The sequence below is a fragment of the Coptis chinensis genome, chromosome 4 (assembly GCF_015680905.1).
Source record: "Coptis chinensis isolate HL-2020 chromosome 4, ASM1568090v1, whole genome shotgun sequence".
In the NCBI taxonomy this organism is placed as follows: domain Eukaryota; kingdom Viridiplantae; phylum Streptophyta; class Magnoliopsida; order Ranunculales; family Ranunculaceae; genus Coptis; species Coptis chinensis.
The window spans coordinates 50,937,990-50,950,695 of NC_141459.1; the positions used below are offsets into that span (position 1 = coordinate 50,937,990).

Consider the following 12,706-nt stretch of genomic DNA (forward strand, 5'->3'; position numbering starts at 1 on the left):
TGTCGCGGTATTTTTCAACACTGAAACGGATAACCACAGTATGAATCAAACAAGGGTGGGTGGGTTTAATGGGACTTAAAAATGACTAATTCTACTATGAAAACAATGCTAAAGTGCAACTAAGATGGCAGCGACGCCATTTGATAATTGATAAATTTGAATAGCTTACCTACGAAATGAACGATGAAACTCAAAACGCAAGTAAAACTAAAAACTTATTTATGATCCTATATGCTTATCAAAGATTTCTCTACTCTCAATCTTATGAGATATAGTGGAGTAGGAAGTTCGTTCCACTCCTAGTGCTCTAGCATGGAATTGTTTTCTAATCTAATTACTCGGTCTTTAAGTCAATGAGAGCTTTACAAAGGTGTGTTATACTACGATACCTATATGGAATTGATTATGTTGAATCTAACTACGAATGCTATGGCAATATGATTGTTTTGAATCTAGATAAAGGATTAGAGGGGAATTGAATCCACCTCGAATCCAACTTAATAGCCTAGCATAGATTCTTGTATCTCGATTCTTACGTTCTTACGGCAAGAAATTTGAGTTCTAATCCCTAGTGTTCATGGCATTTCTACCGAGTACTAACTAGCATGTGAGGTCGTCCACCCATTCTCATGGCGAATCACGACCTTCTAGATTGGAATAGACTCTACAATGCTTCTACACTATACCACTAAGTTTTCATCAAGGCTTCATCAACCCCTCTAATGGAGGTTTTAGCCTTGAATCATTCCGCAATCATTCCCATATGAATCTAAACTAAACATATTATCAAGATTCGAAATTTACAAATCTAATTAAACAATGATTAAATTCTAATTAACAACTAAGAAATGGTAACCAACAATAATTAAAACTAGATCTAATAGATTGAAATAACACAATTCGAAATTGATAAAAATAACTATTTTATTTATCTAATCAATCAAGAACAATGATTCAAAGACTTAATCTAAAACAAGAATTGAAAATGGGACTAAACTTAATTTTATTAATTAAACTAGATCTAGAATTATCTATATTGTTTTAGGTCTAACTAGCTACCATTAACAAAGAGCTAAGCTTTTGTTTTTATATGTCCAGATCCAAAAAATCGTGCATGGGCTTGGAGCCATGTTTTGGGCCAGAGACCCAATATTTTCAGTCCAAAAAGGCCTCTTCAGCTGCAGTTGGCTTCAACAGACTTTTCGTCCACTTCTGCTCCTCTGATTGAGTCAAGGCTTGGACTATTGGAAAGCTGTTTCTGAGCCGGTTGTTTTGACATAAGGTAGGCCCCATTCCGAGGTCTGAGTCCAAAGATACGGCCATCGGAAGTTCTGCTGACTTGTGATGTTTCTGCCCGTGTTGACTTTTCAGCTTTTGACCGGGCTTTAGGAAGGCTTTGTCTTCTTGAATCTAGGCCTTTAATCACGGAACTCCTTAGTAACCGACCCTTGCTCTTTTATCTCGCTAAAGTGGCACATTTCTGCACATAATGGACTTTGAAACCTGAAATGCATAAAAACACGTAATCAGTGTTAACTCTTAATTATTACTCACATAATTGGTCTAAAAGTATGACTATTACAGGGTTAAAACTACAGTTTTGGGCTCTTATCAAAAGTCAAGACAAAAATCACTCTGATTTTTCCACTCAAGTTTTGTTACTCCAGTGTGCAGTGGGCATACTTTACCTTACAATCTCAATGACACACAAGAAAGCCGAAGTTGATCAAACACATCTGCCACTTACTATCCCACTAACCTATTCCTAATTAAGCTAGAGGTCTTTTATAAGTTGTGCCGGGGATTAGCAGATGGTTTAAGAAGGAAGGAAATGGATATTCAAAAGGGACAAGTCTGAGATAATAGAGTCTTCATATTATGTAACTAGAGAAAACCTTGTTATTTACTTTTTGCTTCTACACTTTGTTTCCATCCTTAGCCATTTTTTTTTTTTTTTTTTTCTTTGGCTTTTGACTCCTTTTATTCTATTTTTTTTTGGAGTTTTATTTTATTTCTATTTTTATTTTTCTTTTCTTTGGATGGAAACTTCTTTTCTTTATTTTTTGAAGCAATTAACTAACTTTTGTTTACCGCGGGTTTTTTCTCTTCTTCTTTCTTCCTTATTCTATTCTCAGACTTATCTAAATTGGGTAGGTTGAATTTTTTTTTTTATTTTGTTCTGTTTTGTAACAGGGTAAAGGATTTGTGGTTTATGAAAGGGCTAATGAAAGGCTCGATTAAGCGACTAGCGGAAAATATACTTAGGTCGAATTTCTAGCTATATCGATCCAAAAAGGGCCTAAATTCTCTCTTAGGACATGGTATAGTGGTCAAGCAAGTGGACGTGTGATTTCTCTATTCGGAATATACTCCTCCCTTGTGTCATTTCTCAAATGTTTCACTCATATAAGGCTTTAGGCTATATTCTCACAGAATTTGTAGAATAAGTACTCTAGCCTAGATTTCAGAAACTTACTGCCAAACAATCATAGATACTCATGTAATATATTTATAGATAGATGCAAAGATTATTACCTACATATTAACCTAAGTTTCTAAAAACTATTCTAATGCAAAAGCTATGTGAGACTTCTAGATTGTTAAGAGCATAGAGAAAGAAACAATACCAATATTCCTAAGTGTATAGCATAAACTTTTTATTTTTATTTTTATTTTTATTTTTATTATTTTTAAGACAAATAATAATAATATATACAACCTAATATGTGCTTAACATTTACATCGTGTTTCTATACCACCCCCAAACAATTTGGGAGAAGGGGGTTCATGAAACAATTCAATAGCACAATTAAATTATGTAACTAACTAATTTTTATAATTTTTAACATTTTATAAATAAAAGTGCATAATTTACATCCTAAAAGTGTCTAATTTTTGCAAATGTTTATATCCCACCCCCAAACAATCGAACGCTTTGTCCTCAAAGTGTAAAGAGATAAGAAAAGAATTTACCATAGAAACGTGGCAAAAATTGGTAGTACCTGTAACAAAAATATTGTAAAGATGATATGATAATATGAAGCATAATTAAACTGTTATGTACTAACTAACACAAACTCTACTGGAGTAAACATGACAGGCTTAGGGTGGCAACAAGATTTGAAATGAATACCAAAATCATACACCCCCAAACAAAATTGGAAAACTCTTTTAAGTTTGAAATTTTTGTTTGGCCTATACTCCGAAAGTTGGTATTGTACTGAAAACTTGGGTCTTTTAAGGTCGATTCCCAAGACTTGCTAGATTACTATTTTTATAGCTTTAAACTTTTTTACTTTTTATGAATTAGGTTTAATATAAAGGAAAACAATAAGCAGTAAAGACATAATTCACACCATAGAGAAGCATGACTCAAAAACCAAGAAAACATGCAAGAGTGGAAAACGTGAATTATGTGAAACGTGGACTTAGGATCCGGTACTTACAACCACACACTCCATAGGGAGGGCCCGGTTACCTGAATGGTGCATTCACCAATATATGGAAATGAAAGGAAATGCACCAAACACAAAAATTGAGTTGTTTATAGTCAGATACTCGAGACTTTATCTAAATATATGTATGAATATGCAGTTTATCATATATCAACAACCGAAATAGTTGTGGATCGTTCCATAAATAAATATCACAGAAAACATATCCAAACACAATCAAGCACCAAGATTTCCCTACGACGCAGCCTAGTGGAATGAAAGCCGGTCGGATAGACATATAACATAATCGAGCACGCACCTTATGTTTCATCTTTGAACGAGAGGGTGTCCTAGTGAATAAGTGTGGAAAAGTGAATGGTTGTGGAAAATATGGTGGATTGGGATAAGTTTTAGAGGGAAAGCATGGAAAAAATGAGGATGTGGGTTTAGCACAAAACTCATTCATGGTGTAGTTAGGGACTGTCTCAAGTCTGAAAATGAAGGTGTCAAGTGGTTTATCCTTGGGAAGTATTTGTTTACTAGGTGGATTTAAAAAATCATGAAGCACAGGAGAAACTAAAGGATCAAGTGCAAACTTGAGGTTCCTTTGAAAAGGTGGAGGGTGGGGAATATTGGTGATGGAAGGTGAATGATTCTCAGCCAGAGAGCTCTCAAGTCCATATCATCGTAAATCTTGATATATGCAAGACATTCCTCAATAGGTGGGTCAAAAGGATTACCGGATAGAGATTGAAAAATTCATCTTCCGTCATAGCATCAAAGGGATGAATGGTTGTTGGCAAAGGGGACTCGCTTGAAGTGGTAAAGAAGCGGTGCAAAAGAGTTCGGGAATTCTTCTTTTAATTTAGGCCTACTACCGTGGAGTCATTGTTAAAGTCGAATTTCGAAGAAAAGGAATTTGTTAATCTGTTTCTCCCGAAACATGTTTTTGAAGTAATCTTGAGCTAAGCTCTCGATCATGCTAACCTCGCCATTTGTAGATGAATCGGGATCTTGTGTCCTCGTTTTGAAAAACATTTACCTCAACGAAAAAGATGGCCAAAGGACAAGAACATCGAACCATCGCGGCAGTTTATGAGCCGCGTTGGCGTAGCCAAGAAGGACGCCCTAAAATGATAGCTCTACAGAGTCGTTAGTGACTTCGTCGTAGGATAATAACGGTCGGGGTAGTAAAAATTTTGGACTTTAACCAAAGACGTTTTCAACCACACCCTTAGGATACTTAATAGACCGATCGCCTAATTGCAATGTCATTTTAGTAGGTTGCATCTCCTCTAAACCTATTTGTTTATACAAATAAAACGGGAGTAAGTTAACACTAGCCCCCGTGTCTAGTAGCGGTCGCCTTGTGAGAATCTCCTAAGGTGCATTGTGCGATGGGGCGACCGGGGTCCTTGTACTTCATAATTCCATTATTTTCGGATAAAGTTGGGACCTGCTCAGTTTAAAAGACGTCTTTAGGTATGTTGGTCTTACGCCTAGTAGTGCACAACTCCTTAAGAAACTTAAGCGTGGTTAGGTAGCTTTTTATAGCTTCGAAAAAAGAGTTTATCGTTAGATTTTTGAAAACGTTCCTAATCTCCTCAAAGTTAGTATCCCCGGTTAGCATGGCTAATTTCGAGGGAACGGTGGTTTAAGCTCTATTTTTTTAGCGTATGGCTCGACTTGATGTGTAACCTTGGCTTTCTGTTTCTTAGGTTGTGGTTTAACCGGTACCTCTACGGTGGTAGGTTCTTGGTTTCTATTTCGGTATCTAGTTCGATATCCGTGTAGAGTCTTGATGGGGTAACTATAGGCATAGTTACTTTGTTATCAACCACTCTTCCGAGCGGAGAGTGGTGATGGCATTTAGCCGACCTCCACGGATGTAGTTTCCGCACTAGTATTACCGTTTACCTCAAAGGCTGTGTTTTGTTCTAGGGTTGGGTATCGCTTGGCACGAAACACGCCTTTTGGTTGGGCTTTCTCTTGGGCTAACTGTTGGTTTAAATTTTTAACGGATTGTAGAATGTGTTGGTTAGATTGAGCCATGGTTTGGAAAAGTTGTTGGCTCACTTGTATGAAGGTATCAAGGCGATCCGTTGTGTGGGTGTAGTAGTCACGGGTGGTGTGATGGAACTATCTCGCGTTGATTATTTATGAGCCGGATTGTGATAGTTATTATTTACCTAACGACGATACCTCTATTAGCATTATAATTATTATAACTACGTTGACCTTGTGCTTGACTTTGTCGAGGTTAAGCTTTGGTTCTTATAATTATTATAATTACCCGATCATGTCCTTGTTGTGGTGGAGCTTGGTTATAACTGTGCGTTGGCCTAACATATTGATTATTGTACCATGTAGGTGTGACTTGTTGGTTATTTCTCCAACCGAAGTTGGGATTTTGTCTCCAATGGGCGTTAGGTTCACTATTAATGGAACAAGAATGTTCATAAGCTATAGAGACGATTAAGCTCGGGATGCTCGGGACTCAAACGAAACTACATGGATTTGAATTTACATTCATGACGGGGATAGGCTTTTGTTGTACATAAATGGCCTCTACCTTTTTTGTGAGGGATTCAATTAGAGTTTTAAGCTCAGGATCTGATTTAACCTCAAACATACTGGTAGCCTTAACTGTTGAAGAAGAACTAGCGGAGCGGGAATAATCGCCACTACCCCCATTATTATTACGCTTTAGTCCGATCTTCCAAAAATTTATATGCCTCGAGGCTCCTTTACTTAGGAAACTACCCCCATTCATTATGTCTAGGACTTCTTTATGGTGGTGTAGAAGTCCTTTGAAAAAGGCGAACTAACGTGTCTTTTGCTAGGTGTTAGTGTGGACACTCTATAAGGAGATCGGTAAAAGCGATTCCAAGCCTCTGAAAATGATTCATGAGGGTTACGTGAAAAAAGTGAATCTTGGAAAGCATTTCATCCGCCTTTAGGGGTGGGTAAAAATGTTCCATAAACAATTTGAACAAGTTTGGCCCACGAGTCCACGAGAATTAGGGCGCTTTGCGCTAGCTAACCAAGACGCCGCCTTTATTAGCTAAGGTGAAAGGGAATACCCTCAATTTAATTTGTTCCGCACCAACCGCCGGATGGTGGAATGTTGTAAGGACTTGTTCAATCCTACGATGTGTTGATATAAGGTTTTCATGGTCTAAACCATGAAAAACGGGTAACAAATTAAATATATTTGGGGATGCGGAAATCCCCAATCGGGTTTGCTAGAACGATGCAAGATTTAGGGCTATCGCCAAGGCTTTATAAAAAAGTCGAGAGGAGTGTCTCTTTCTTCATCCATAATATCGGGTGGTGTATGTGAAATAGTAGCTAGAGGTGTAGTGGGTGGGAAACTAGATAGACTTGTTTGTTGACGTTGCCGCAGTAATTACGTTAGTTGTTTTTCTTCGACCGCACCTTAATCTCATGCAAGACTAAGTCGAACTTAACTAAACATGCAACACTCCAAACAATTACGATATACTAGTAGAAACCTCTAACCGAGATGCGAGGTGTGGAAGAAAAGAATACCTGATTAAGTCCTTGCTTCGCTTATGAATAGCGTCTTGTTTACGGCGTGTTCGGTGTATATAACAAGTTAAAACACTGAAAAACTTGAAAAATCGAAATTCAAAACAAACCTGTGGAAATCTGGCAAATTTCAGCTTTTAGGGCTGCTGCGCTTTTGGAAGCGGTCGCTACTCCGTGTTCCAAGAACTTAGCGCTGGTCGCCCCGTGTTCCAAGAACTTAGCGCGGTCGCCTCGGTATGGGCGTCGCCACCCGCGGTAATTTTTCGCGAACTTTTCAATGCTGAAATGAACAACCACAGTATGAATCAAACAAGGGTCGGTGGGTGAAATGGGACTTAAAAATGACTAATTATACTATGAAAACAATGCTAAAGTGAAACTAAGATGGCAGCGGCGCCATTTGATAAACATAAAATGATAGAGTTTAGTCTACCTACGGAATGAACGATGAACTCAAAACGTAAGTAAACTAAAACTACTTTAACGTGTCTATATTTATCAAAGTTTCTACTCTCAATTCTATCGAAATAGAGTGGAGTAAAAAATTCGTTCCACTCCTAGTTCTCTAGCATGGAATGTTTTCTAGTCTAATTAGTCGGTCTTAAGTCTAATGAGAGCTTTACGAAGGGTGTTATACTACGATACAATATGAAATTGATTATTTGAATTTAACTACGAATGCTATGGAAATACGATTGTTTTTTAATCTAGATAAAGGATTAGAGGGGAATTGAATCCACCTCGAATCCAACTTAATAACCTAGCATAGATTCTTGTATCTCGATTCTTACGTTCTTACGGCAAGAATTTCGAGTTCTAATCCCTAGTGTTCATAGCATTTCTACCAAATACTAACTAGCATGTGAGGTCGTCCACCCATTCTCATAGCGAATCACGACCTTCTAGAGTGGAATAGATTCTACAATGCTTCTACACTATACCACTAAGTTTTCATCAAAGCTTCATCAACCCCTCTAATGGAGTTTTTAGCCTTTGAATCATTCCGCAATCATTTCCATATGAATCTAAACTAAACATAATATCAAGATGCGAAATTTACTAATCTAAATTAAACAATAATTAAATTCTAATTAACAACTAAGAAATGATAATCAACAATAATTAAAACTAGATCTAATAGATTGAAATAACAAAAATCGAAATGACAAGAATAATAACTATTTTATTTATCTAATGAATGATATTCAATGATTCAAGAAATTAATCTAAAACAAGAAATGAAATTCTAAAACTAAGTTCTAAAACTCATTAATGGAGGCTAACTAATCTAATTTTAATCTAGGTCTAACTATCTACCATTAACAAAGAGCTAAGCTTTTGTTTTTATACTTTCAGATCCAAAAATCGTGCATGAGCTTGGAGCCATGTTTTGGGCCAGAGAATCAGGCCCAAAACCCAATTCTTTCAGTCCAAAAATGCCTCTTCAGCTGCAGTTGGCTTCAACAGACTTTTCGTCCATTTCTGCTCCTCTGATTGGGTCAAGGCTTGGACCATTGGAAAGCTCTTTCTGAGCCGGTCGTTTTGACATAAGGTAGGCCCCATTCCGAGGTCTGAGTCCAAAGATACGGCCTTCGGAAGTTCTGCTGACTTGTGTGCTGTTTCTGCCCGCGTCGACTTTTCGGCTTTTGACCGGGCTTTAGAAAGGCTTTATCTTCTTGAATCTTGGCCTTTAATCACGGAACTCCTTAGTAACCAACCTTTGCTCCTTTATCTCGCTAAAGTGGCACATTTATGCACATAATGGACTTTGAAGCCTGAAATGCATAAAAACACGTAATCAGTGTTAACTCTTAATTATTACTCACATAATTGGTCTAATAGTATGACTGTTACAGGGTTAAAACTACAGTTTTGGGCTCTTATCAACAAGGCATACAGTGAGATTAGAGGATTTATCTCTAGGGAGGCGATTGATATGTTGTCGAAAGAACTTGTACATTCAAACAAAGTGGGCATTTATGAAAAAGAATGTGGGTGTGTTTTGAGGCGTACTTGTGGTCTTCCATGTGCTCATGAATTGGTACATATGGTAAAACTTGGTGATGGTTACATACCCTTGAGGTCCATTGATCGTCTTTGGCGGCAACTTGATTTTGAGCCAATGGAACTTCCAAGAGGGTCGCTGGACATTTCACCTGAGGTGGAAGGAATTAAGAAGAAGTTCAACTGCTTACCAGAACACCAAAAATTAATGTTGATGAAGAAATGTTTAGAGCTTGCTGATCCAAAGACTACACATATGCAAGAGCCTCAAGAAAAACTCAATGTCAAAGGTAAACCATCAATTTCAAAGAAACATGTGAAAGTATCAATTCAAGATCAGAATGACACAAGAAGAGAACCACCTTTTGAGTATGCAATGCACGCAAAGAGGAGAAAAAAAACAAGTGAACAAGTTCAAGAAGAGAGAGGCGGACCAATGAAAACCAAGGAGAAACTCAAGCAATTGAAAAAGTACCTAAAAAAAATAGGCAGACCACCTAAGAAGCCAGTTCAAACATCTTTGCTAGAAGATTTTAATCCATTGCTTAGCAACTTTATTGTTTTATGTGAGGATGTCCTTGGGGATGGACACTGTCGATACAGGTCCATAGCAAGATTATTGAACTATGGTGATGAGACTGGATGGTTTACCGTGAGGAAGAGGTTGTTGGTAGAGTTGATGGAATATGCAGAAGAGTACATTGAATGGTCTAGATTCACCATTTTCGAACACTTAATTCGAAATTTACAATGTACAAAGTCGATGACGATGAACCCGACTGAGTGGTTTGAACTTCCTGACATGGGTTGGTTAACTGCTTGTGCTTATAATTGTGTGTTTGTCACCCTAGCGCCAAAGCAAGCATTAACTTACCTTCCTTTGAGAACTCCACCAGACTTGGAGCATACTCTCATTATCTCAATTGCTCATATAAATAACGGCATACATTATGTGCCGCTTAGACTTTGTGATGATGCTCCCTTGCCACCAGTTATATCAGGTTACCACAATCTAGCCTACCCGGGCATCGCTGACTTGTGGATAGCAAAGGTTTAAGAAAAACTTCTCGACTGGGATAGGAAGGTAAATATTAAAAAATTATATGATGTACTTGGGTGGAAGCATTTTTTGTTCTTGATTTGAGTTTGTTAAATTATGTCTATTGTAATGCCCAGGCTTGTTGAATTAATTTTAGTAAGATGTTGAGCAGGTTGTACATGAGCAAACTAAAAAAAAACGCACAAGCACAACACAGGGGACTTCAAAAAAGAGAAATAGAAATAAGAAAGGTATGTCATATCGATGGGTTGACTGTAGCAGATTATTTGTTTTAGGACTTGTTTTTCATAAAGGTTCTCTTTTTCTAACATGTATGTTTGTTCAAGTCTCTGTTTTCCTCCTTGTTTTATGCCTTTTTTGCGTGTTATATAATAAGAGTTTGTTTTGAATTATCAGAATAACTTCAATGTATAAATGTGGGTTTCGATCCTAATTCTTAACGCATTGATTCAACCCGGCCCTTACTGCCTTCCGTACTAGATTGATACTTTTGATATATATTTCCTTTATGTATGGGTGTTTCAGTTCTAAATGGCAATCCCAAATGGCTTGTTTTATGTAGTTTAGTTTGAGAGTTCTGTAGTAATAGTGTATATCTCGGTTTGTTATTTTTTCTGGTTGGATTGGTCTTATTTCACTTTTGCGTAACATTTTAATTTGTCTCATACCCATTTCTTTTTTGAAGAACAAGGTGATACAAATATTGCTCAAGGCACAAGCAACGACCAAAATATTCATTCTAACATTGGTGAAGCAACTGCATGTCCCAATTCTTTAACCAACATGTGCGGACTACCTGATTTAAATGAAGATGTTCATCCTGAAGTGAGTGGATCGTCTGACCTTGACTCGTTTAGCTTTGAAGAACTCATTAACAAGGTCAAAGAGAACATGAAGAGAAGTAGAAAAAAAAATACTAGGTCAGAGATAATTCTAAAAAATATGGAAATTGAGCATAAGTGGGTAAATATTTTACACGACTTTAATCCTTTGATCTGCAATATGATTAAAGATTTGGCTGAGGTAACCCTGGATGGGCATTGTGGTTATAGATCCATAGCTGCACTGCTAGGATATACAGATGATTTAGCATGGCGGACAGTAAGGGGTCTTATGCTGGAAGAGTTGATGAGTATGCAGATTACTACACAGAGTTGTACGGTAATGACAGGTTTGAAAACCACAAAAGAAACTTAGAGTGTACCGAGTCTTCTACAATGAATGAGAAAGAATGGCTTGATCTCCCGGATATGGGTTCCTTAGTTGCAAGTGCTTTTAATTCTGTTTTTGTCATCATAGCGCCGTGGCAATTAGGTGTCACGTACTTTCCGATGAGGACAGGTCAAGAAGAAATGTTCCGGATAATTACAATTTTCCACATAAACAAAGGACATTTTGTGCCAGTTGTGCTCAAGGATATTGCTCCACTACCTCCGGTTTGGCGAGATTGGCAGTGTGTTAGATGGCCAGAAGCAGCAGTGTGGGAAACTATTCTGAAAGAAAAATTAGGCAGGTGGGCTGGATCAGTTCCGATCAATATGCAGAACCTACAATATGTTTATCCATACTAGTTTTAGTTGTTGGATAGAAAAATAAAATAGTTAGTTGTAACTTACTAATTATTTTCTGTGGATGAACCATCAGTTTCTCAAGAATTACTCTGTGCTTATTTCATTATAGAACATGGCTTATGGCAATATTGATTATAATATGAGGTTTTGAGTGTCAACAGAACAAAGATCTCTTAATATATATATATATATATATATATATATATATATATATATATATATATATATATATATACTTAACTTGCGTAGTTACTATGGAAGATAAACCTGCATTTCGCCATTTTGATGTTTCTGTTAATGCCCCTTTAATTTTTTTCCATCGTTGAAATATAATTTTTTTCCGTCGTTGATTCTTTGAAATATATGGAAGACTTGGTACACTGTAGGCCCTTCTTCGTTGCTGCTACTAACCTTTGCATTACTTGAAATTAGTTTGCTCTTGTGACTTGGTTTCCTCTGCAGCGCTACCACTTTTAGTACTCTTGATGTATTTGTTCCTGCCTTCTTCTTCTGCATATGTGGCACATTTTCTTCACTTCTTTTTCTATCTTTACAGCTGTGTTTCCTATTAAGACAATTGGCCAACCCCCCTAACAGCCCTTGGTACATCTGTGTTTAGATTGTACTTCCCATTTCTGCCTTTTGCCATATACATAACGCGATCGTTTATAAACCTGCATTTGTTAGGCCACCTTCATATGGTGGGACAACATCATGAACTGATATGAGAGAACAAATAGTCAACAAAAAGAGAAGTGGATAACATCTCAAAAGATAAAAGACACTTTTCTTGTATCATGATATTAGACCCAGATGGATTCGAACCATCAACCTCTCAACTAGTGAGCGCTCTTTCCATTTTGAGCTTATGGATCCATTGATAGCAAACACATAGGGAAACTAACATTTATTTTGATGAAGTAAATAAAAACCATCCAAAGTCGTTTACATCACAACTACAAAAACATCTTAGCATATATGGGGTCCTATCACAGCACGGGAAAAACAGAGACAAGCAGTTGATTATAGCAGCAGCACAGCAAAAAAAGGGTACAAGAGCAAAGAAAGACAAAACACAACCTGTA

General features: G+C 37.1%; 1 protein-coding gene across 1 annotated transcript; it reads left to right on the plus strand.

Annotated features, from left to right (window-relative positions):
* Positions 1–8,922: 8,922 nt before the first annotated feature.
* On the plus strand, positions 8,923–10,047 carry LOC147503880 (uncharacterized). Its single transcript, XM_086604994.1, has one exon. The coding sequence runs from the start codon at positions 8,923–8,925 to the stop codon at positions 10,045–10,047; it is 1,125 nt and encodes a 374-aa protein (XP_086461120.1).
* Positions 10,048–12,706: the final 2,659 nt, after the last annotated feature.